Consider the following 27,456-nt stretch of genomic DNA (forward strand, 5'->3'; position numbering starts at 1 on the left):
TTAAAAGAAGTGCCTTAATGTGTGCATAGCTACTGGTTTCTTAAACTGCATTCTCATGGACAAGGTCCAATCTGCTCTTTTTTCCCCCTACAAGGCTCTAGTGTGACAGACTGGATCAAAGAGGGCTTTCCAGGTTGTCCTTGTTTTCTTGGAGAGCATTCGTGATATATCCAGGACAGGGCTCAGGCTGGAAATTAATCCAGCACGCTGACACAGTAGACCTATCTGCTTAAATAAAAATAAATGTGCAAGAGATGCGATTTTGGATGCTTCAACTCTCCCCCACCCCCCGAGAAATTTAATTCACATGACAATACAAACAGGAATTTGGGTTGTTATTAGGCCACGCGTAAATGCTGATTATTCCCTCTGCGCCCAAACAACCTTTCCAATTGCTCACAGGAAACCATCGCAGCTCACGTTCTTCATGCAGTGAAACCTCCTCAATCATCTCACCACAGCAACCGTGGCGGGGAGGTCAGTTGTTATAGAGATGGCAAGAGGCTTGGTCTGTTATCAGCTACAGTATTGTGTGTGCGTATAAGCGTGCGTGCACTTGAGTGTGTGTTTATTGTATGTGGACGGGGGATGGAGCTGACAACTGAGCGGAGGATTCTTATGTAATTCTCCCTTTAGGTGGCAGAGAACAGTGAGAGCAGCAGCCCACACTGAAGAAGAACCTGTTTGTTAATAAACTGCAAGTAAGATAACATTGATGTATTATTACATGGTGTTTGTACTCAAGACAAGGGCTGTCGAGATGCAAAAAAGCGCCAGGCAAGTTGGCATGTCGCTTCACAAAGCATTGATTTTTGTCCTGCTAGCACTCCTCCAACTTCTTTCAAACATACACACACGTCCCTGGATGCAGACATCAGAGACATACATGACGGCTGCGCGAAAGAAAAAAGTAATGCAAGAAAAATAAAGCAAGAACTAACAAAGACTAGCGTCCTAAAACGGCAGAGACGAAGAGGAAAGGCTGCTGGAGTTGATATTTTTTTGCAGGGAGGGAGTCCAAAAGATGAACTCCATGTAATACCACCTCTGACATTCAGCCTGGCTCTAGTTGACAGGATGAGCATATGTTCTAAATGCTTAAGCACCTCCAGCTGTGCTTCACTGTTAAGGACTATTGTTGACTTGAACCAGGGGAGACTTTTGGCTTGTTACGGGAAAAAAAAAAAGGGGGGGGATGAATGACCTGCGTGCAAAACTTTATCAGGGTTAAACTAATTCGAGCTAAAATACAAAATATGATATCTAATACACAATTTTATGTCGATATCTTGAAACTTTTGAAAATATTCTTTAAATTCTGGCACAACTCTCGTCATCAATCGCTTAAACAGGTGCTCCGCTTTACTTCACATATTTATGTTACTGACAACAATCTGTTCGTATTCTTTAAGACACTTACCACAAAGAACATGTGTTTATCCTGTCAGTTTAAGTTTAAACAAAGGATGACAACAGGTGCACCGAGTGGAGTTTAGACTGGATAAAGTTGCTTCACAGGACTCGGAGTCAGTAGGCACTTCTGCGTAAAAGTTTGCGAAACCACAAACAAGCAAACTGTTAACCTGGGTTATGAGCATGTTTAGCAACTTTGGAGGGAGAAAAAAAATCACATTAAAAAGGAAAATTGTTCACTTCCTTTGCGCCCACCCCCTTGTCATAAGATATGGATGTCCCGTAAGGTTATTTGTGTTTGCTGGGAAATGAAGTGCTCAACTGGATTAAAAACATACTGCATATGTTTGGAAATCTGTTTCCCTGGGCGTATGAGTGGAGTGAGCGAGCGTGAAGCAGCAGCTTGCGTCTCCTCCAAGAGAGAGGGCAGACACTCTCATCATTAGCTGGGCTACAATGTGCTCCTCTACCTGCTCCAATCTGCACAGCCAGGCTCCGCTCTGACGCCAGACAGATGTTCCCAGCACGAGGTGCAAAGTATCGAGAGGGGAAATGAGAGTGAGCAGGAGAGAGGCAGAAGAATGGAAATATTCAGCAGAGTACACAATAAGAGTTTAATTATGAATAATACCAATGGTTCTTTGTTCTCACAATGAAGCTAGCTATGGTTCGCCTGGCCTTTGGGAAACTGTTTTTGGCTTCCATATGGGGGCAGCTGTCTGTCAAAAATAAACGCTTAAATCATAACATGCCACAGTAGGGATAATTACGGGATAACGAACAATACAATTATGTATGTTTATTTGCAATATTGGACAGGTATTTTGCTAAAACAAACTCTGAGGCTATTGCAGAGGTTAAAATTGCAACGCTATTGTTGAATGCTTCTTAGAGAGTAATGATCTGCAAAACTGACAGTTTTTGCAAAACTTCACATCAACTATAAACTTTGGATAAAGGCTCATCACTGAGTGCACAGGCAGAAATGTCTCAGTGCATGTAAAACACACAATATCTCCTGAAAAGACACACACTAAACATATTCACAATAATGGTAAATAAGTACAACGAGAATCTGTTGTTGTTTCAAAACAGTCTGTGCCAACATGCAACTCTTGTCCTCTTTTCTGTGTTTTTGTGGTCCTTTAAGATGAGGTGTTTAGAGTTTTAAAAAAAAGAAAAGAAAGAAAGAAAATGCTAAAATTTTAATGCTTTCAAGAGCTAAATGGTGAATGAAATGCTGCGAGGCATTGCACGTCTAATATTTTGCAGATAAAGGACATCTTGAGGTGTGGAGCAGATGATCTCTGCAGGCCTCAGAACTCACAAACACAAAGCCAGCTGGTCTGACACAGTCACAATACTTCACTGTTTGTATTTGCCTGAGCAGCAGCAGAACGCAGGCAGTGTCCTGCTTTGGGAGCCGCTACAACAGAGATGGATGTTAAAGCATGCAAGTCCCTCATGCACCATAATCGCGAATGCACGAAGGATGTGCATGCAACTGGCCTTCGATTAGTCATGAAGAGGAAGCTGATATGTGATGGCTTCCAATCCTCAAAACAGGACAGAGTGATCGGAGTCCAAACAGGCTACGAGGGGTCGTAAATCTCATGTCTTGTTTAAAGAAATGTATCTGAGCTCGGATGATGGCTGCTGCATGGTAGCCTTAGTGTTTCTGCTTCTGGTGGCTATAAACAGACTGTAGAATAACTGCAGAAAAAAGTTGGAGCTCTGAAAAATCCAATAATCATCTCTGTATTGCTTTTGCATGCTAAAAATACTGCAAAGTCACTGACACTGACTTAATATACTGAGTGTATCCCAGCTCAAAGTGCAAGGGGCAGGGGACATCCTGGACATCAGTCTTCATGTATGGAGCATTGTAAACAAAGTTGCAGGCATTCTGCTGCACAATGAACTAGATGAGAACATTTTAAATCATCTTTCCTGCACCGTGTTTTATAAGAATATTTTTTTAAATATCATTCCATATCGGACAATCTGCTCCCTGAATATCAGCTGATGATATTGGTCTGGCTATAATTATCTATAAAAACCTAAGGCTTTTTTATCTCTTTCTAACCAGTGAGTGCAAAAGTGCATTAACTATAGCACTGCTTTGCAACTTCATATTGCATCATGTTGACTCAACATGCACCAAAATAATGAGAGTATTAGAAAGTTAAAGTAACACCCAGTGCAGTTTATATATATGCTAACTCTATTCAGGTACTAATGATTTGCTTGTTATAGTAATTATTGCTGCGAGTCCGTACCCGAACATCTGTATTGATTTAGTCTCTGGGAGAGCAAAGAGAGGGAGGGAGAGGCTCACAATCTGGAATTCGACTTCGAGAGCGAGACAACAATCTGTTGATGGTTATTTTGGTAATTGTCCACAATTGATGAAAAAAACCCCAAAAACAAAACAAAACAAAAAAAAAAAAAAACAGCGTGTGCTGCAGAAGATTCTAAATGATTGTTACTGTTGTTCAGGGGGTCAGGGAAAATGGGCAGTCGCAATGAAAAATGCATATAGAGCATCTAATAATGCGAGCTCTCACAGAAAAGTGGACAGCTGGTGAGAGAAGACAAGACACCCAGCCACACAGTTTACACTTAATTGCTGGAGTGAATTGTTCTTGGCAGCCAAAAGTAAAGATGTGATATGTGATACACAGTTAAATAAAAGATTTAACACCTGACAAACATTAAAATATGATTGTCTTCAAATTGTATTTGTACAGTTGTTCGGCATGTTTATAAATGTTTGCTGATGCTGTTGGATATAGTTACATTTATTTTTGGGATTTTTTCCTACTGTGTCAGGCACAAATAACAGCTCGACCCAGTTGGGTTTATTTTGAAAAATGACAAAGGAGCTAAAACGGAGGGACTACTTAACGCGTAGTTAAAACCAGAATCTGACTTAATGCTGTTTGTTTAACACAGACTTTAAAGCACAGCTACAATCCAAGCCAAATAGTTGAAGCAAGTCTTTTCCTAAATCTCAGTTTAGCTAAACCCACACTTTAGTAATTTGGTTTATTATCCCACACTTGGTTCTTTGATAGCAGGCAGACTCATAATTATACGGATGTGTTCTCTCATTTATCAACGTATCAAAACTGCTGTCAGGATTTTTTCCCCCCATTTAACTTAACTAGCTTGGCCCACAGTTGTTATTAATCTCTGGCTCTCTTCCACAGTGTGTCTTTTGTCCCTCCCCCTCACCCCCAACTGGTCGCAGCAGATGGCCGCCCCTCCCTGAGTCTGGTCTGCTGGAGGTTTCTTCCTGTTAAAAGGAAGTTTTTCCTTCCCACTGTCTCCAAGTGCTTGCTCACAGGAAGTTGTCTGATTGTTGAAGCAACTGATGTTGTGATTTGGTGCTATATAAATAAATTTGAATTGAACTGAGCTTTAGCAACATCAGGACTGAGCTGTATTTTCTGGTTTGAGTAAACCACACTTGGATGTGCCACAGATTTTACAGCAGGGCTTTGGACCGACACCAGCTTGTGACCCCTGAAGCTGGTTTTGTGTCTGAAACCAGAGACCTTTTATGCACAAGGCAAATATGTTAATCGCAACAACACAATGTCATTATCTTAAGATTACTATTGATAATCATTCCAAAAGAAAGACATCTGCTACTTGGTTGGTCCGGTCGGCCTGATAATGTTCACACTCTGATTCACAAGTATCCTTCTCAAGTGCGTCTTACACAGCAGTCACGTAATTAAAAAAACCCTCAGCAGCATGTTTTGATAGGTGAACAGCTGAACATGCAGAGCAAGAGCAAGGTAAGGTGAGGAACCTATCTAAACACAAAGTACTCTAGCAGGTCTTTGCTGTGCTATCATTGATTCTCTAATGAGACTTTGGTGGAGATATCGGTGTAAATCTGTAGCGCCGTGCTGCTCAGTCCAGCCTGACCTCACTTTATTCTCAGTTAAATTAAAGAAATGTTTTTCTTCATAACTCCGGATATGGATAAAAAAAAAAAAAAAAAAAAAAAAAAAAAATCCACACTAATTATGGAAACATCCTCATCTAGGGCAAGATTGCATGACCTTGTGCTAATGAATATATATGAAAAGACTATGGCTGCTGCAGCTCACACCATCTGACGAGTGAGGATCAAAACACTGATCCCTTTGACATTTGAAAGCATGACCCCTGACTTCAGCTAAAGAAACTTTCCTTTCAGAGTAATCTACCATCAAACACATTGTTACAAATAACTAGTGAATGTCAAATATTAGCACACAGAACTTTTTATTTTAAATTCACATGAAACAATAATGCAAAGAATAAATTAAAAAAAAAAATCCTCAATCATATTTGACTGTGACTCTAGTCTTTTCTTTCTGAATTACATATACTTATGCATTCATTCAAAAATTGACCGACATTGCTGTCAAAACCGCTGAACCAAATCAAAATCCAATACATTCACATCGGCACTTCAAACAAAACTGAGATTTTATGATGTCACCTAGGCACCCTGGTCAATTAAACACCTCCCACTACAGTTGGCATCACTCAAAAGGCTCATTAACCCTTCTGACCAACCACCAGTCACAATCAGAAAAACATCCCATCACATTGGCCAATCCCTACATGGGCAACGCAGGTCAACACCCACACAAGTGACAGGAAATTGAATTGCTAGAGAAAATGTGCTCTGTCTGAGCACTTGAAAGACATTTGTTTATTCACAGCTAGTCGTGCAGCCAGGCAGACTTTATTGGCTTAAAAATAAGAAGCAAAGGTGATGCCTAATACAATTTTACAAAGTGCAAATCACTCCCTTTTTTTATATCATTGATGTATGTGAGAAATGTGAGGTAAATATTCATAGATTCCTTACAGTAAGCCAAAGTGTGGTTAAATAAACCAACTCTCACCAATGAGCTCAATCACAGAACGCACAGTCTACATCTACTGCAGGTTTTCCAGAATATACATCCCAAATACATCACATTTGGATCTTTAAATCAATGTGCCGTTTACTTCGTGTATGACCACGCCTTATAAAAACGAAATGGCAGCAGTGATACATCGCTGAAGCGTCTTTGTGTGCTTGTTTCTTAAACCACTAGTCTTAATCTACCGAGTTGATCTCCCGGTTACCGGGGGATTATAAAATGTCGGCAAACCTCTAAATATTTGAGGCAATCAACAACTCAACATGCATTTGGCGTTAGAATGCAAGAATGTGAAAACACACAAACGAACGGATAAAAAGGAGTGAAATATGAAGAGAAATAAGGGGATCGGAGCTGTGCCCATTTCGGGGGTGTAAAATATGGAGAAGTGTGGATCATTGGGGGAGCTGCTCTGCCTGGGGGAACAGATGAAGGGAGGACATTCTGCCAAGATCTCTCCACTGAAGGGGGAGCTGAGGGACTGGAGCTCTATGGGAGAAAAGAGTGTGCGCCTCGCATGCTGCTCTCCTCAATCTCGGTCTCACACGCCTGCATTGACACATCCCAGGCTCTCTGCAGCAGAGGGAAATTGCTGCTGACAGGGCCTTGCAAACTTTCACAGCCATTTAGAAAGACTTACTCCCACACTTTTGTCACAGGCATTTATTGCACAAGATACATGATATGAAAAATTAACATTTTTCAAACTTGGCATCCTTTTTTTGAACCAAGTTAGGCTTAAAAACCATTCATAATTTTTCAGCCTTACGATCGGCCCCAGTGCAGATGTAAACACTACACATGCCAAGTGAGACCCCGAGATTATGAAAATGCACAATTTTCAAGAAATTTTTTTTTTAAACAGCCACGCGCTACATCATAAATTTGTACCCCATGAGTTTCTAATCCAATAACAAACACGGCCTGTGTCACCATCACCAAAACACAAGTCTTGTTTTTCCTTAAAGCGGCGCAGTTTTTCAGTCTTAGCGTACCTGTATGTCCACGACCAACCAGTGCCTCCAGTAAGCAGATGTTGGCTTGCTGCGGTTTGGAGCATCAGGATCGACCATCACCAAGACGTACGTCTTTTTCTGCAAACAGAAGGAGATTCATATGTTATTGATTTATTTAACACAGACAAAGTGTTTACCGCAGTGCCATGCACACTGTGATTGGCCCAGAGGCACTTTGAGCAACAGCAGTACCTGATCCCTTCTGCTTTCTAAACAGCCATGTGCCGTTTGCACATTACGTCGCCCAAGGCTTGACAACTGGAGTTGGTTTAGATACTCAAAAACACACACTTTACTTTCTAAGCTTTACGTTACCCTATTTAATGCTGTGTGAATTCTTATTCTATTTATAAAATGTATGCAGACAGCAAACAAAGCCAGAAGGGTGGGTTTTCTTCTGTGTTAACAGTCTTAATTCAGCTGCCAAGGTTAAAGTGCTCAAAGTATGAAGAAAGCTGTCCTAAAAAGGCAATGATACACATTGGAATACAGTAGCTGTGCTAATCACAAACTTATTCTTCCAACAAGTGAGCTCTGTTCCTTCACAGTTATTCTTAAAACTTCATATCATTAATGTGACATCAACAAAATGACAACGTTTTGGATCCGATACCAAATCCTCTCGTTAACATATTCACAGTAACTTTCTGCCACTTACCAAGTATCTTTATACCCCTCAATCTGTCAATGGATAAAGTGAGAGAAAAAGCATCTTAACTAACACTTGATCACAGTTATTGGACGTTGACTTGGCGGCTTAATTGCCGGAAAATCTTCATTCTGTCTGTCCCTAAAAGTTAGAGAATTATGAGAGCAGATTGAATTATTGCGAGAGCACATTTGTCATCCCTGGTCTAGTGCCCAAAATCTGCCAGACCATATGATGGGCTTTTTTTATTTTGTTCACTTCCTCTACAAACAGAGACATTAATCAAGGCTGTTTCAATCCTCGCTGTCCCCCTTACTGTATATCGTGCTTCCTACAGAGGCAATACCATAATGCTATCAGCTTTAATACACAGAGAACAGATGCATCGTTTCTTACATTCTCACGTCGGCTGCCAAATAACACTGTTGGGAAAGTCGGTGCAGGAAAACATTTTCCATGTAAACATAAATCTTACATTTCTGTTTGTTGTGTCCTATCAATACATTCGTGCAGGCCTGTGAAAATTATCCTAAGCCGATGTACTTGAATGAGATAAAGAAGTAGTCGTGTATTTTTTCCGCAGATGCTCATTTTCAGAAGGATTCTCTGCCTACCTGACAAGCAGTAATAAGCGTAAACAACTAAGCCTAATAATAGGATAATACTGTAGTCTCAGTGATAGTGCCTGCAGGTAACATCCAGACACACCAGCAACAATAGAGCCTCCTCCACAGCCTGTCAAAAGTGACTCTATATCAGTGACCCCCCCGGGCAGCTTACCAACCATGACCTGTTGCCTTCTCAAGAGTTGTAATCCTCATTTGTACATATTTGCTACCAGGCAAAGAAACTGTGATAATGTAGTTACACTAATATTTAAGTCAGACCCTGATGCATTCAGAAATAACATGGTTTCTAACAACAGATGCACACACCACACACACGTGTGCACGTAGACACACACGCGTGCACACAATGACTAAAAGGGGGGGGGGGGGGGGGGGGGAATTTTAAGCATTTAAATTAAAAATGACCTCCAGTCACAATTACCATTGAAAGAAATTGCACTTCATTGGATATTTCACGAAGGTTACCATGGATGGAAAGACACCGAACGGGACAGGTTTAGTCTTCTGAATGCCAAATTTAGAACAACACTGAGAACATTTCACATTAATTTCCAACCGTAACAACAAAAACACCGCCTATTTATGGTGGGCACTGAATTTAAATGATTCCTGCATATATTTCTTGCTCGAATTTCTACCTGTAAGAATCTGTCGGGTCCAGCTGGCATGGGCAGCAAATAATACAAGAAGCTCCCTCCATGCTTGCACTTCACACATTGTGGCATGTACCCTTCTCTATTACGAGGACATTTTTTTTTCTCCATCTGTCAAAATCCACATTAATTACGCACAGATATGTGCAAAAGACTCCGGGGAAAAACAGATGCATATTCTGCCATCTGAAATTATTTAGCGGTGCTCGAACAAACTAAACGTATATCAAAACATGTTTTAACGGGGGGCTAATTGTCATAGCTGTACACTGGGAGGCACACATTTTTAAAAACATGCTAGAGTTTCTCATTAGTATTAATTATTAGTAATATCTGAGCCATGCTGATAATTTAAAATTCACTTCTGCTGCTTATGATATCTATGACTGGTGACGGTTCATTTTCTATATTTTGGACAACACAAAAATTTACATAGTGTTTAAGTATTCAGTTTCTTCCATATACTTAGCTTATACTTATAATTAGACTTTGCACAAAGGTGAGAGGTCAGCAACCCACTCGGTTATTCTTTGTAATGGGTGCAGGCCTTGAAAAATGTCACAATATTCTCAGAGCTAAAGAAAGCAGAAGTGAAATCTGAAGAGGTGTTGGCCACAGACCACAGAGCTCCGTCAGGCCATTATACAAGTGGAGATGTGAGGGCCCCGGGTGCAAGCTGGAGGCGGGAAAAGATTGAGCTTGCATTCTCTTGGGATTAACCTCCCACTGCCTGCTGTGATCACAGCAAAACGGCCCATTGAGACCACACCTTGGATGCCAGGGGGGTGCAACGGACCCTGAAGTCAACTGGGCACCTCGTTAATGGCTACTGGTCAGTTGCAGAAAGGAAAAGGGGGGGGGGGCTGAATAATATACAAATTCTATACCTCTTTGTGATTTTATGTAATAGGAGTGTAAAGGTGATATTTGTTAAATTACATGTATGCCAATAGCATCGAATGGATATAGTATTTGCAAAGCAGGAGACGTCAAAGAACAAAGGCAGAGGAAATCTGGTGTCTCTCTGGATGCATACTGTATTACCTTTGAGTGAACTCTGCTGGGGATGAGAATCAGAAAGGATGGGTAATCGCTGCTCTCGTAGAGCCTGCCTGGGCTATCGAGCCCACTTCTGCTAACTGATGACACCACGGAGGGCGAGAGTAAGTTAGCGAGAGGGAGGGAGGAAGGAGAGGCCCCTCTGTGAGTTTACAAGTTCATGCTTTATCCCTGACCCAATCCCAAACTGTGTCGTCCGTGCAGCTGCCTATTAATACATCCTTCGCTTTATCCTCCCAGCTCTTCACTTCCTTCAGCCTCTGCGCACAGAACCTGTAACGTTTCATTAAATGGTCAACAGTGCTCACTGCTCGACCCCGAGCAAAGCAATGCATCGATCCCAAATCCTTGTTTAAGCAGCAAAAACACTTGAACTCATTTGGTAATTAACAGGTATCTGTGTTGTGATTAAGAGACGGCGATGGCTTAACAACCATCGACTGCAGCTTATAACGAGGTTCAAAGATCATTCTGTAAATACAGAAAAACAGGAACTGTAGAACACGACTGCAGAAGTAAATTTATCAGAGGGCAGAGAAAATGAGTCTCCACCTAATCAGCTGTTCTGTTCTTTGTACAACCAAACAAGATTAATGGCATTTTACTTACTGTGTATAAAACCATATCAAGTGAAGTCACAGAGAAAAGTTGAGTGGACTTTTACATTAGGGACACTGAGATAAGGTCTCCTTATAGAATCATGATAGCAGGGAGAGGGACAGACGGGTGAATGATGGGGAAGGTTAACAGTGGTAAGACTGTTGGGGTCAGAAGATGAGGTTCATACTGGTGACGAAGAGGTCAGAGGTCAGCCAGGCAGAAGTAATTGGATCCTTACCAGAAATATGTGGGACATACAGCCAAAGATTAGATGGAAAAGGAGCGCTGCAGCATTCACCTAGAGGTCGCTGACCTTACAGGTAAGGAGGCCCCTCATCGTCATTAATAGCAGCCCATCCCCCAATGTTCATCGGCAGAAGCTTGGGAACCTCATTTTCCTCACTGCTAGCAGCGTTTTAAAACCCTCTTCATAGTCAGCCATAGAGAGCACGCTGGTAATCTGCACCACAGGAATTGGGTGAAAGACAAAGAACATCAAACGATATCTTTTTTTGCAGCGATTAAACGGTCTTGTCATGTCTACAAAGACTCTAGGACCACTTTTACAGTTCACTTAAGGGAATGAGGTTGTTGAGCTGAATTATGGGTAATGTAGTATCCCAATGGGTGTTTTTTTGTTTGTTTTTTAAAATACAGACAATATATTTCCTTATGTGGCCTAAAATATCTGTCTGCCAGCTCTGGACTGAACATGGTTCTCCAATGGCAGCTCCGTACCAGACCATAGGAAGCTATGTGCCCGTCTACCTGCAAAGAGTACCTGTTGCCAGGCAGTGTCCAAAGTGTGTGATACGTGGTTTGGTACTTCAGCCAGACACGGAGAGGAGCGAAGTTAGAAAAATGAAAAGTGTCCACTGCAGCAACTGTTTGTAGCTGTCTGAGTCTTTAAAAGATTCTTCATTCATCCATCCAATTAAATCCAAATCACAACAGTCCCCTTAAGGTACTTTATATTATAAAGGGACAAACCTCCAATAAAAACCCCAATAATCAGATGACCCCCTATGAGCAAGCACTTGGCGACAGCGGGAAAGAAAAACTCCTTTTTACCAGGAAGAAACCTTCACCAGAAATAGGCTCAATGAGGGGAAGCCATCTGCCCAGACTGGTGGTGGCCGAGGGAGGAAGACAGGACAAAAGACACACTTTAGAAGAGAGCCAGAGCTTAATAAGAACTAATGATTAAATACATAGTGTTGTGTAAACACACGGTGAGTGAAGAAGAAATACTCAGTGCACCAGCCCTATTGCAAGTCTGCAGCGTAACTAAGGGAAGGTTTAGGGTCACTTGATCCAGCCCTATCTATAATGAGCATGTCAAATCAACACTTCACCTCTTTTTCTGATTTATTAAAGCAGAGAAGAAGTTGTGAAATGCCACTTTCAGAATCAGAACTGGGTCTGGTTTTAAGGTGACCAACATCACACGTGTTGACATTATAACAGAAACAGTGTTGTTAAAAAAACAAAAACATAACTATAACACAAACAAAGTTCATCACTTAGCTTTTTGCATGTGCTTTGAATCTTCTCCTTAAACTATTACAAACAGTTATAAATAGTATAAATTCTCTGACTCACACTTGAAACTGACCTTTAAAGTCAGAGTTTCTATTTAAAAAACATTTGGTCATTTTGCTCTAATAACCTTTAGTACATATTTACTATATGGAAACATGACGCAGGTCATGTTTTTTTTTATAAAACATTTGCACTATAAGATATTATTTACACTTTAAGATATTTAAAAAAATCCTTGGCTCCTCCACTAATGTCTCGATCGTAGAATCCAGAGCATGATGAAACTAGACAGACAGAAAACCACTTCCTAAAATACAGCTTTATATCTCTACATGAGGTCATAAAACCCACAAGGTTCTTTTTAGATTACATCTAAACATAACCTAAAAAAAACAAGACCTTTGCATGTTTAGACACAGAAAGTTCTTGGTTTAAGGTTAGGCAAATTTTAAGGTTGTGACTAAATACCTTACAGGGGTATGAACAGAACTAAAATATTGTCTCAGCATGCTGCACTTTAATTTAATGTTTCTTTTTTGCCTCACTGTAAATGCTCACATTATGAACCCACACATGAACGTGGGGTTTAAATAAGTCTTAAGTTAGTAACTTTAACTACCAGATATCTTAGGTAGACAAAGTCAGCAACACATAAAGTCAATGCTTTTAGAAGTAACCTGAGTCCTGACACTATTATAAACTCTGATACTGGTAATAGTTTAAAACTCACATGGTTTATTGGCACAAATAAAGAATGCAAAGAGAACACCAATAGTTCTCTGTGTGTTCTTAAACGCCTCACACAGTGCGGGCTGCTCACTACCTCCAAATCTTCCTATTTTTAACTCAGCCTCCTCCCACACAGGAATGGAGTGTGAAGTGGCTTATAAATCCACACTTCGAGGAGCCACATGGTCAAAGCAAAGTCACATGTGGCTACAAACGCAGATTCTAGGCCTAAAGACAACATAGCTACTAGATGGCCGCTAAGTAGCTAAACAGATGAGTGAGCGAGCTATGAGGAGGTTGCAGTTCAAGGGGACTGAGTGGAATATGAAACACAAGTTTACATAATTGCATAATCACGTTTTCTGCTTGAGCATAAAAATATGCTAATATGGTATATTTGAATCTAATTAGCACATGGCGCAAGGCAATACGAGACAATGCAATTACATTCATAGCCTATAGTCCACCTAATAAATGTTACTACAGTGTGTGTTATTCAAGAGTCCTGAACAATGTGCATTATTTCAGCCTCCAAAACCACAAATGAGCAGCTCTTGGATAAACTCTGGAAATTTTTAAATTCAGCCTAGCCTGAACTTTGTTTATAAAGCCTTGCACTTCTGGTGTGAACTTTGTAACTACTATGAAGCCATAGCTAACAGTAAGATAGTTCACAGTCTGATTGAAGCTTGAGGGGGTGAAGGAATTAGTAGCAGCCTAGGGAACCATTTCTGCATTTCTCTCAACACTGAAGACTTCTTTCACCGCACCATGCTTGCGAACACAGCCGTGCTCATGTTAAGCTTATTAGTCACCCTGGATGCGATCTTGCTAGCTGAGGCTTTCAACACTTTCTACTGGTGGTTTTACACACATACACCTACTCACTGTCATGAAAGCATTTCTGCAAATGCACATGCTCAGACACAGCAACAACCACTAACAGGTATTCTGAAGAAACATGGGGCCAGGTGCTTGGATGCGAGCATGAGATCCAACTAGTGCTAAATGAGGCAAATATTTCTGTCATGTAGTTTGGCTGCCAAGAACACGCAGTCAAACGGGGCAAATTACCTCACTGGACTCATATCCGTAATTAATCTGTCAAGCATGTCGCACGCTGAGAGTCAGATCTATTTTACCAGCAAGTGCTGCCTGAGAAAGTTAAAGGTGAGATCACTGTAATTATTTCTCCTGGATTTGGAAATCTAAATCAAGCACTTTAAGGTAATTGGTGGATGAAAAGTAAAACAATGCAGATCTATTTTGGATTTGCTAATAGTGTAAACGCAACCCAAAAACAGCAGGTTTGCACACATGATGTGAGATTTCAATTCTATAAACAATTGAAGCTCTTATTTAATCTTTATTTTAACAATCAAGTTTATCCTGGTAGGCACATTTTATTTATTTTAATGTTTGGGAGGAGATGAGGGGAAAAAAAATTAACATTACTGTTTTTGTTTTAACAGAACAATTGTTTTGGTCTCCCGTCATCTAACGCCACATGTTCAAGTTCTCAAGACAGGCGATTAATTGCGCATCGTGGTGGTAAAATAAATTGTAAGGTTACAACGGTTACACTTCATGATGAACCATCATGCAGCAGACAAGAGTCTGAAGATGTTGGGAAACATGCTGCCTTGAAGGGAGACTAGTTGTAAGCACTCTGACACCCCATTCCTATTTGGCCATCGGAGCTGTTAAAGGTGTCAGGGCTGTTCACAGGCACTGCATGTTTCACCAGCCAAGATGGCTTCCACATTTTTTCTATCATGATTAATTATGGTTTCTGATGGTAGTACAGTGAGAAAGTGTAAATTATTCCCACATTTTCTTGTGCCCTCCGTTCAGTCACTGTTGTGTAGGAAGATGCTATTGACGCCATTCATGGATGGCGACCAAAAGGCATCTACATGGGGTGGCAAACTCTTGTGCCTATTAAGGGGTGGAAGTGGTGGTGGTGGGGTGCTTGGCGTGTGGGCTGAACCTAGTCCAGACTGCCAGTTGACAGGGCCGGATTTTCCAGTATGGAAGAGTCTTGTTTCAGTGGGCGAAGCTGGGTGTTGGGAGACTGGGAGAGAGGACTGCCCAGGGCTTGGAAGCTTGAAACTGAATATTTCAAACAGACAAGCACCGTCTGTGTTCCAGTGTCACCAGCCCACCCGTCTGACAATCAGGTCCATGTCATCATGGGCTCTGAGTAATTCAGGGAGCACTCATATCACCTTAGAAGATATGGTGATTTCAGACGTCAGAGCAGTCAGCGGCAGAAATAGCACCGAATGATATTCAGCACGAAGTATGGAAGACAGTAAAGTACAGTAAAAATGTTCACCTACAGGCAAAAGCGTTAAAACCACAGAACAGCAAAAGCTTGGTGAAATGCAACCACAATGCTGTGCTTTGCTTTGAATCCTTAAGAAAATGCACAATGTAGTCTTCAAAAACACACACACACACACACACACACACACACACACACACACACACACACACACACACACACACACACACACACACACACCCTGCGTACCCAGCACAGAAAATCCTTAGTTTTGGAGAACTGGTTGAAATAAAATAATTCGTCTGACAGATCATTTTGTGCGTGCTGATATATTTAGTGCTGTCAGAGAGGACATCACAGAGAATGGCACTTACATCACAATGCAAAAACTGTTATCAGAGGAGGTACAGGTTTATGGTTCAAGGGCTCGTCCATTCATAGAGAACAAGCTCAGCCTCTCTGCCTGACACACTGATAAAGACAGCACAAATAAAACAGCTCCACAGCTCCATCTTTGCCTCTCCCCAAGGGAATAATATATCACCCATCTGAATGTGGCACATATTGAATCATTTCCAGCGTTGATGATTCATTTGAATAAATCAGCCTTTTTTATTTTGCCAACTTGAACTGATAGTGAAATAAGGAAAACTGAAGTAACATTGTTAGATGTGAGGAAGGACAGGTGTTAGAGTGTTCTATAGGACTGGTAATCCTAATCCCCTTTCAAGCAACAATTAATGACTGCAGCAATAATCTCCGCATATATGTTCCTGCAATTCCTTTTTAACTGTCAACCATAACCTGCCTAGCTCACATAGACGAAATCCAGGGGGATATGTCGCTGCAGGCAGATAGGATCTTATCCTGGATTTGCATAGATAAATGCACAGCAATAACTCGTGCAGGGACAGATATGGTTTTGACCTGCGATGTGTCATCCATCTGACCATGCACTATTGACCGAACCTGCTCTCGGGAGTTTCGAAAGAAACCGCTGGGCCAGAAAAAGAGGTCCGCACGTTATCTGCATTAATTCTTAACAAATATCAAATATTTAAAGTGGAAAGAAAAATTAAATATGGAAGCTTCCCAAACAAAAACTTTCAATGTCTTCCACAAAAAAAGCTACGGATACACAGGATCAGCCTATCGGCAAATATGAAAAATCAGCAGCTTGTGCAATGAAAGGGTTATATCCGTATTCAAGCTAAGAGACATACTCTAACATACACAGACACAAATCCTGTTGAGCTGAGCTGAGCAGAGATACCCTACCAGCCCTCCAAGGCACAATTAGGATTTCACGGGGGGAAGAAATCTACATTCCTGCACACATGAAAAAAGTCCTTTCTCCCTCCTCACAACAATATCAACTTTTTACTCAAGGAAAAACCTGAAGCACCACTCGATAGGATTTGGACAAAGAAATATAAAAAAAAACAAAGCCAGGAAAAAAAAATATCTAAATTTAAGCTGCAGTTGTTAAAAAAAAAAATATTATGGTTGCGGAAAATCCAGTCCTAAGCCTCCCAGTTCCAATCAATTTCTTCTATTCTGCGTGCTATGAAAAGAAGCTACCACTCATAGTTTGTTTGAAGTGGAGCTTTGCTACGTTCAACAACATTTATCTGGATACCCTCAGCGCATGATTTTAACACCTGTCAGACATTTAGTCCAAGTACAAGAGGTCAAGTAGCTGTTTGAATATGAAAAGAGATAAACCAAAACAATACATTCCATTCCACAAGCCACAATCCTAATAACTGCACAGATTCACGGGAACACAGTCAAGTCATTAGGACAGGAACATACAGCATGTTCTCTGTGAGAGTCTCAATGATCACTGTCTGTTGTGTCTTTCCTGTCCAGTAATATCTGTCAGGAACCTACATAAAAATTATATTGTTTCGTAAGCAGCAAATGCATTTCCTGAAACCTATATCTGCATGTTAAATGTAACAACACAGTTCAGAGTTCTTCTTCTTTTGGGAAAAGAAAACATTTATAATGAGTCATCAGTGTTTTATTACAATCTAGATCAGCGGTCCCCAACCCCCGGGCCTCGGACCGGTACCGGTCCGTGTGTCGTTTGGTACCAGGCCGCGAAAGTTGAGGCTCAGGTGTGAAATGTACAGTTTTCAGGGTTTTTATAAGTTTTCAGCGTTATTTTGTTATCGTTTTGATCGTTAACTCTGTTTTCCTGGGTCTTTTCATGTGCGTTATGAATAAATCTTCTTTTTTTCGGTACCGGTACTAGTTTTATTTTGTTGTATTTATCCGCGACACATTAAAGGCCGGTCCGTGGCACAAAAAAGGTTGGAGACCGCTGATCTAGATCATTAGTTTCATTGTAAATGATCCATTGTTCAGCGACATAACAACACTATTACGCTCTTTTCATGCCGTGTTGTATATGATCTGGAATTGTGCTCTGCAATCAAATCTCTACATAAATGCATACAATTTAAGAGATTAGAGTTATAACAGTTACTATACTCATAACTGATGTGTCATTATCGCAAATAAGTCGGCAACTGGTCTCATAAATAAGTTATTTGTAGGGCTGTTTGATATAACGATATATATCGGATGACGATATAAAAACGTCTATCGTTTCATTTTACGCTATCGTTTCGTGGTGTTGCAAAATAAACTCTTTACAGCAATATTTTTTCATTGTTTTGATGGTCACTGTAGTGGCTATATTAATTTCTTAAAGTTCTCTCTTTCTCTTAGGACGGACAAGCGCCTGTTTTTATGCGTTGTGTTAGCAACAACGACGGTAAAACCATCGCGTGTCCGCTTGTTTATGTTCCACATAAACCTTTCACAATAAAGCTCAAGATCCTGTTGAGACTTTTCAAAATAAACTGAATCACGTGAAAGAGCAGATTATTTACGGATGAGAAGTAAAAGAGAGCCGCCAGGTGCTAAAAAATAAACCTTAGACTCAAACGTTAGAACAGGCTTTTCCCCGCAGCACACCGTGTAATAAATACTCACAAAGAAAACGGCGGCTGTTACAACTTATGTCTAAAAATGTATAGTTTCATACATCGGTTAAAACACTCGACTCCAGCTACATGACGCGCAGCTGGAAACACTTCCCACAAGTCAAGCTGCCCGAGATTCACAGAATTTACAGAAAATGTTACATTTTTGTGATTTATATCGTTATCAGACAATAGAATTCTTATATCGGGATATGAAATTTTGGTCATATCGCACAGCCCTAGTTCTTTGAGTCATTTTTCAAGCTAATCTACCCAAACTAGTCAAGATTCTGTTTCTCAGGAGAAAGTATTTGCCGCATTGATTTATGTGATGTCCAAATAACCCAAATAACACAGTTTGTCTGTCTGTTTGTCAGCAGTCAAGCAGTCCAGTTTTCAAGATGCCATGTTTACATTTTGTGAGATGGTAGACACCAATAACAGCTTGAGCTGATTTAATTTAGGTGACAATCGGGTCATGGTTAAGGTCACGCCCTTTGGAGGGAGTTGTGCTCTCTGAGTGCTCTTGTTACAAAATATTTCGTGCCATGTATGTGTGACAAACAACACCTTTTTTTTATGTGTCATCACTCTAAAACGACACACACACACACACACACACACACACACACACAGGCCATGAGTGACCTGTTTTTTTACCCCGTATGCAGATATGTGGTATCAGGTCAGCTACACTGCACCATAAAGGAGAACTTTAATATTCCCTCAGCAGTAACACTTAAAGGTTTTGTGGTCAAAGCTTCGCATTTATTCGTTCATTTTTTCCCTTCCCCTCACCCAGTTGCGGCAGAGGGCTCTCCCTCTGCTGGAGGTTTCTTCCCGTTAAAAGGGAGTTTTTCCTTCCCACTGTCACCAAGTGCTTGCTCATAAGGGCTCATCCTATTATTGGGTTTTCTTTCTGTATTATTGTATGGTTTTTGCCTTATATATAAAGCACCTTGAGGTGACTGTTGTTGTGATTTGGTGCTATATAAATAAAATTCAACTGAATTGCATTCCTAATGCCCCACTTCAAAAATAGTACAAGTACCGTGAGAAAATATAAGCCCCTTCCTGATTTCTTGGTTTTTGCATATTAGTCATACTTAATGTTTCAGATCATCAAACAAATTTTAATATTGGTCAAAGATAACCCGTGTGAATACAAAATGCCATTTTTAAATGATGATTTCATTCATTAAAGGAAAAAACCTATTCAAACCCATCCGGTCCTGTCTGAATTTAACCACATCTTTAAAAAAAATGTTGACCACAATGTCACATTTAACTTTGACACACATTAAGCTAAATACCACGATGACAATGGATGGTCAAAGACTTCAGTTACAATGAATATCTCCAAGTGTAAACTCTTAGCTCTCCTGATGAGATCTGGCAACACTAATGCCCTCAGGCACATCCATAGAGCATTATGCCAAGTAAGGACATTAGCAATACTCAAGTTTGACCAGGACCTTTTAGTTGGCCGGCTTGTTAAGTGGTGTTTTAAGGAAAAAACACATTTTAACTGTCACAACTGATTCTCAGATTTGTGTCGCGTCTGAAGAAAAGGTTAAGCACATCATCTATCTGAAAATGCCCAAATCTGCAGTCAGGCATAAACTTGGCACCCAGATATATCATGCCATCACTACGCTTCGGTTTTCTCATTATCCATACCTCTTATGACATTCACAGAAAGAAACAAAGCATCCTGCCAACACCTACTCTGTGAGAGAGCTCTTTCAGTTCAGCTCAAAAGCTGAGAGCTCCAAACCTCCACACCACAGTGTGGGCAGTGCTGGCAGAGCCATGTGCCTAAGAACACTGACTGAGTGCAACAGTTGGACTAATAACAGAACAAAAAAATAAAAGTAAAATGGACGCACAGCGGGGACAGCCACAGCTCCACAGATGAGAAGCAGGTCGACTTCTGCCCACCTCCCTCTTTATGAGGAGCGGAAGGTGTCCACAATGCTTCTGAGGTCTTAGTGCCATGAGGGGCGGTGAGCTTGCAGCTTCAGCCACTTCAGGGTAAAGCAAATCACTTTAATATGTTAAGAAGATTAAGCTGGATAAATGTCTAGATACATTTTTTGAAAAGCCACGTAAATCTCTAGTGTTTTTATTTGGGGAGGGGCGGCATGTGAGTCAGTTGAGACGATCAACACAAACCCACCAAAACGCAACGCTATTGGGTGGAAAAAATTGGGCTTATTTGAGATTTTGCATTTTAAGCTTCTTGAATCTAAGACCATCCCACCTCTTTCTTATTATTTTTAACACCAACCTTTGGGACAACAAAACTAGGAAAGGGGGGAGAGGAAAAAAAAAACAAAAAAAAACACTGGTCACAGTTTCATGTGCTCTCTCGGCTTAGGCTCAGCCGTCTTATCTTGCTTATGCTGATTTTATAGCTTTAATTGCGCAGGTCAATGTTTTCCTTGAGACTGTTAATCTGCTGATAGCATGTAAAAAAAGAAATGCACAACAAAACCGAAAAAACAAAGGTTAAAGTTCAAGTTCTTTAAAATGTAGGCAGCTGAAGGCCTTTTCAGGATCGGTTTTCAGGTAAATCATTAAAGTCACATTGATTAATTTGAAGCGAGTGCATACTAAATGTGGGACGGATGACTGACTTTCTTTGCTATCTTAAGAATTAGCAGTCTGAGGGTGTCCGCCTGTCAGCTCGCTGTGTTAGAAACACTGAGTGTGAAAATGAAAGGGAGAAATGGAACAAATAATGTAAAGGGATTAACAAATCATTTGCATAACATTTTCTCTGCTTCCAAACTACAGGGTAAGGAAATTGACATGGAAGACAGTTTTATCATTCCCTCAGATCAATCGACGCGCCAATGGACCTGACTGCAACGACAGCGAGCAGCCTTCTAATGTCAAATGCAACCTAACTTACCTCAAAAAGCAGTGAAAAAAAAAGGAAAGTGTAACTAAACAAGTTGGGAGAAACGAGAAACACTAGAAGAACATTCTCCAAAAAACTTAAATAGAGTCTGTCTTTGAAAAGATACTTTGCCTGAGCCAAACATGTATTAACCTGTTTTTTTTTCTTCTTACACTCTTTCTCCCCATCTCGAGTTTAAGACAATAAGACCACTGGGGAGATGAAGGGGATGGCATTATGGAGAGTTAAGCATTATGAGCAGCCCCGAAGCTGTTCTTAAAGAAGGTGAATCAGAGGATTGGGACACAACTGTAACTAAACCCCTGTGCCGGACCACAAATGAGAAGCACAAAACATTTTGGGCAAAATGCCACTAAGCCAAGCTTCTGGGTCTTAAGTAAACTTCACTTGATCACTTATAACTTTGCGATTACTTAGTCGTAAAACAAAAGAAGCTGTCCAAGAAAAGGGGGGGGGGAGTCAATTACCTCAGTTTCACACATAGGCACCTCAGTAAATCTGTCTGGAAAGTTTCAAGTCTCTAGTCACCCTTTTTATATTTAAGACGCAATATTCTACGACTAAGTATCCAAAGGAAAGTTTCTAGTTTATTCTACCTCCGCTCCCCCCCCCCCCAGCTGGACAGAACACAATAAGGAAAATGTGCAAGTTTCTCACTGTGTCAAAGCACAACCGAGTCGTCTGCAGATCTTACAGTGATTCTCTGGCAAATGTTAGGTTTCTGTGGCTCATATAAATAGAAATTTAATCTTGTATGTTTGTCTAAGTATCCACAGCAGACACACTTCCCATGCGGATTATGAATCTCTGAACAGATCTTGCAGTCAATGTATATGAACCGACAAGAGAGCGAGAGAGAGAGTTTCTGTGTGAATATTGAATAATAATGAGGCAGCACAGGTTCAGGTGGTATTTTTATTAAAGACCTGCTGCTTCGCTAAGTCGTCGCTATTACCTTTGCGCTGAGGCAAGTTTGAATCTAATTAACGAATTTCACAACTGTCGCCCATTGTCTTCAGTTGTTACGTTTTTAAAAATGAACGACAGCCTTTATTTCTCCTGCCAAGAAAAAAATTGACCTTTAAAAACAAACAAATAAAAAAAAGTCCAATCAATATAAAAGAAAAGTTCCTCTTAAATGTATGTTGGTAGGTTGAGCTGGCTTTAGATTTTAGGGCTTTGGTCAAACCGTGAATCATTTTCTCAAATTCAGCTTGCCTGCTTATAAGCCTGACCATTGTCAGTGGTAAGAGCATACCAGAGCTTCTTTAATCTGTTCTTATCCTCCCATTGATAACACAATACATTTTCATGGTAATTGAAATCATATTTTACTCACAGCCACTATATACAAGTACTGCTGCCTACGCTCTTAGAGCAAACGTAAGGTGAAGGAATGCCACGCTACTGCAACAACAGGGTACAAAGAGTAGTTAAAAAAACGAATATACTATCATTACAGTGGATGGAAAAACAAAGGAAAAGGTGGTAGAAATGAAAAATAAAAATAAGTAAAAATGAGATATACAGGTGTCAGGTACAGTCTACATATAATTTCAAATAAACTGTTCTTTGTTCTTCAGACTTGCCAAATGAGGGCAAACCTTAAACCTCGCGGCTTCCTGTATAACTACCTCTGTTTTCACCTGTAGCGGTCCACATGCCACACACATGCTCCGTGAGGTGCAAATTATTTTTCTTCTGTGCGAGGAGGAGGTTTATTGCCTCGCTTCATCGCAATAAATATGCATCATCAATCCAGTACTCCTAGTAGCACAAGGTTGGAATTCTTCCCCTCTTTAGAAGCTTGTGTGAATCATACATGTTGTGTAGTAATGGGCTGTGTCTGAATGGAGCGGGATACAGGTCAGCTTAACGGGGTGTTATGATGACAAAGGGGAACATTAGTTAAGGAAATAAACTCCCTGAATCCCAGCCAAACAGGCTGATTTTAATCCAGCAGAGCCAAAAACACCCACCCGATGACAATGAATATGCAATTAGATGGTGCATGTTTCACTAACTGACCCTCAACTTCATATAAAAAGTGCAGGAAGTGCCATGTTGGTTCAGCTAGATGTGCATCTTCTAGATTCTCTGCTGAATCAAGGCCATCACCTACGGAAAATAAAAACCCTTATCTCGCCGCTATCACATCCCCAACATGAAGACCTATCAGGAATCCTGCATGGGTGGACATGTAGGCTTTCCTAGGAATGACAGGGTCTGTTAGAGAGGAACCCCACCCTCGCTTTCTCCAGCATGCCAACACAGAGGAGAGTGGGCAGCGCTGAGACGGCAGCCTGCCGTGGGCACTGCCAGGCTTAAAGCTGCCCTGTCGTCATCAGAGGCTTGCAGAAAAGAACACTGAGATTCACCAAAAAAAGAGGAGGGGGATCGTTGCATTTAAATCCTCTCTCAACGCCCCCACATGTTTTAGCAAAGCATAAAAATCATTCACGGAAAGAGAGAAAGCGAAAAAGAAAAAAGATAGAGGGAAATAGAGAGGAAACAGCTATTAGCAGCAGTAAGCAAGCTCAAGAGATCATAGTGAGGCAGCTCTAATCGCAGTAATGGTTTAAACCCTCATTCCATCCACCAGATGCAAGAAATGTCTACCCAAAAACAAGGCTTTGAAATCCCCCATGTCTAAGAATGTGCCCTGTGGCTATGGTCCTTACTAAAAAAAAAAAAGAAAAGAAAAACAACTCTAAAACTGTCTCCAATTTTGGAGTAACTATGTGGTAAAGATAGCAGTCCTGTGGCCTGTGTTGTTTACACAAACTACATCAATGAAAAATGACCATCGAAATAAGAGTAAAAAAAAAAATCGTTTAAATAAAACGTACCACACATTAGCGTCAGTAATAACAAGCATGACAAGGCTTACGGATGCACAAAAGAGCATCTAAAATAAATAATTGAATTAATTGGTTCATTAAAAAAAAACACAAGACAAACATGTCCTTCAGATTAAAACAAAATAGTCAAACTGTGTAACATTAGTGCGAGCAGGCTTTGTATGTCACTTATTCCTTAGTGCCTTTAGATCTTACATTAGTTAGTTGAATTAATAGCAGTCAGTGATATAGGTGTAGACATGTGCACGTATAAATCTTTGGTACTTCACTGGAAGTAAAAACAGAAGACCAGAAGTTTATCCGAGGGCTGAATTAAGACCCATGGGAAAGGCTTCTTACCTGCTTTTTAAAAACACGTGTAAGGACATGTATAAATGTAAAAACCTTTTTTTTTAAACTTTCCATAATTAAAAACAAAACGACTACAATAAATCCAATCTGCCTTGTTACAAATGGTCAATAAAGCCTGAAATAAACCAGGACAGAATTCACTTAAAGGCTCTCTTATTGTGCCAAAATGCACGCCTGGGTGACCTGCAACACAGCAAAATATGCACAGTTTTAAATCCTTTTCATATAATAAATGCTTTCATTTTCACTCTTGCTTTACTCTTTCCTGTAAGCACAGCTCTATTTCAAAGGTTTTCTGTCCTCAGGCAAGTTTGCTGGTTCTCCAAAGAGCATTTATCTACATGATGAACTCACTATTGCTTTCTGCGAATCAAAACTTCCTAAAAGCATTTTGGCATTTGCAGCAGATATTAATATCGACTGAAACAACAACAGTTTAGATTTGAAATAGGACGACTTGAATTTTCTTTTTCTGAAATTTGGTTAGGAAACTTTTTAAAGCATAAACTTGAATTCTTCATAATGACCACCTGGTAAAGTGCATACACATTGATATTTAGCAACGGTAGCAAAATGTTACTTTAAAACGTGTTATACAGTGCATACAGAGAGCTGACTCACAGACCTCTGATGCATGACCCACAGTACATAAATATAATTGACTGATTCCAACTCATCATGTTTATCTTGATACTAAAAGTAACAGGTTCCAATTATTTCTTCAAATGCTCTTTATACAGGCAACTTTCAAGGGTGAAGATAATAAAGATATCAATATAATCACGTATGTGGAATATGTGCTAAATTTGAGGAATGAATTAGGTTATAAGTGTAAAGTAATGACCTTCTTTCCTAATTGATCCCAATCATAAGGTGACTGCACTGTGTATTTTGTATATTACAACTGGAGTACAGTCGAGAAAAGCCAAACTATAATGACCAATTGCTTATTACTACTCATTGTAGCAATAAGCAATCTAAATATGTGTTCCAAAGAATTTACAGTCACAGAGGAGTGTTTTAGACCACCAACAGGTTCAGAGGTTAAAATATTTATGAAACTACGTTCATGTCAAACATGGGGCCTTCAGCAATCTGTACTCCGAGCTCTTTCTAAAATGTCTCCATTTGTCCTACACCAATTAGCATTTTACCTTTACTCAAGAGACTGTGCGTAATTCAGCCGTGTTTTCAGTTCAGTCACATGAACCAATGCGTATCCCACTCACTTCACACGGTAGATGCTTCTGAAGATGCAGAGAGTAAGCAGGATTTCTAAAAACACTCCATTAGCACACACGCCAGGTTTTCATAACACATAAGTTCAAAGTGGCGAACAGTAGCGCTGAAGTTTGGACACAGAAATCCGCAGTTTTTGTGATCCTTTGCTTTTGTTTTTGGTCATGAGCACATATTTAGATTGAGGTTTATGGGACTACTGCCCATTGTGTTCTATTACAATTACTCAGCAGGCATGCATCCCGTCCCAGTAATGAAGTGGGTGTTACAGTGGGTGGATTTCAGCGACCACTATTCTGTATTCTTGCTACCGGGTACAAGGGCTGTGTGGCAGAGAATAGCAGCAGCGCTGGCAGCATGGCACGGTGACAGAAAGCGTGGTGGACCAGCAGACCAACCGCAGAACCACGGGCGACAATCTCAGCCTTCAATAGCGTGTGTTTACATAAGTGTCAGGAGAAATGGAGAATTGAGAATTTCAAAGCTGAGCAAATAAAGTTTGTATTGATTTAATCTAACATGTAATCTGTTTTGCTGTCTGACACTGATTCAAGCAATAAAAGAGAATCATGTAAGACAGCATTACAGATAATACGACCATAGATCAAATGGAGTTTGGGCAAGAGAAGGGCAATAGATCATGTTCAAGCTAGACTGCTTAGCTCTGAAATTCATAAACTAGCTCCTAAATCGAGGTGGCTTTCAATTTAAGTTTTCAATTTACAGATGTAGGATTTTTCAGCGCTCTTTCTGTGGAATGGGTCGCATGTCTCTTTCAATCTGCTGCTCACAACTACACAGAAAATGATCCACTGATAAGTAATCGCATAGAGAATTTCACTACACAGATCATCTGAATGTAAGGATTTGGAGAGAACAATAAAGCATCCTCAGCTAGGTGCACTGTCACCTCATTTTCCATTCTTGCTTCAGTCTATTATATATAAATTGTATTTAGGCATGGATTGTTAATGTCATTTTCTTCTTACAAGCAGTAAACATCATCTGATTCATATTCAAATTAAACTTATCCAAAATATTAAGGCTAACAAGAAATTTAAAGCTGTAGCTTCAATTAAATACTTGTGATTTAGGCTGGATCCTTCTCAGCTGTACTGATAAAAATCTTTCTCATCTTGTGTTTAGTGTGTTTTAAACTTGAGTTAAAACTGTTTTCATCTTAAACTTTATTAACTCGTGAAAGATATCATGTCAGAGATTCATTACTGAGAAGCATTCACATCTTTGTTTGCTGTCTGTTGCAGCTCATTTTAATAACTGCCACTAACACCTAACTGAGGGTGGTGATTTATTGTGTGTTGCTTATGAGTTATGTATTTTTTTTCTTTTTTACATTTAGTCATTCAAAGACCAGAAATGAGGACACCAAGCAATATTACCAACTTTACAATTTGATAGTACAAACTATAAGTGCAGATACAACATAACCTTTGTTTGAGACAATTGTTCCTTGAGAGACTTACAAGTGTGGGGTAATTGCACCCCCCTCTGGTGACAGAGGCTGCTGCAATGAAACAATGACGAGTGCAGCTGTGGTAACAGAAGAGGACA

General features: G+C 40.2%; 1 protein-coding gene across 2 annotated transcripts in view; it reads right to left on the minus strand.

Annotated features, from left to right (window-relative positions):
- Nucleotides 1-27,456, minus strand: part of LOC146657235 (phosphatidylethanolamine-binding protein 4-like) — a 52,874-nt gene that overhangs the window by 21,908 nt on the left and 3,510 nt on the right. For both annotated transcript variants that reach the window (XM_085426932.1, XM_085426931.1), the window contains one exon: nucleotides 7,343-7,441. In XM_085426932.1, coding sequence (XP_085283058.1) covers nucleotides 7,343-7,441 — 99 coding nt within the window. The remainder of the gene's footprint in view (nucleotides 1-7,342; nucleotides 7,442-27,456) is intronic.

Source organism: Rhamphochromis longiceps, linkage group LG12, assembly GCF_057381845.1.
Source record: "Rhamphochromis longiceps isolate RC_006_pf linkage group LG12, R_longiceps_female_GT1.1, whole genome shotgun sequence".
Taxonomy (NCBI): Eukaryota; Metazoa; Chordata; class Actinopteri; order Cichliformes; family Cichlidae; genus Rhamphochromis; species Rhamphochromis longiceps.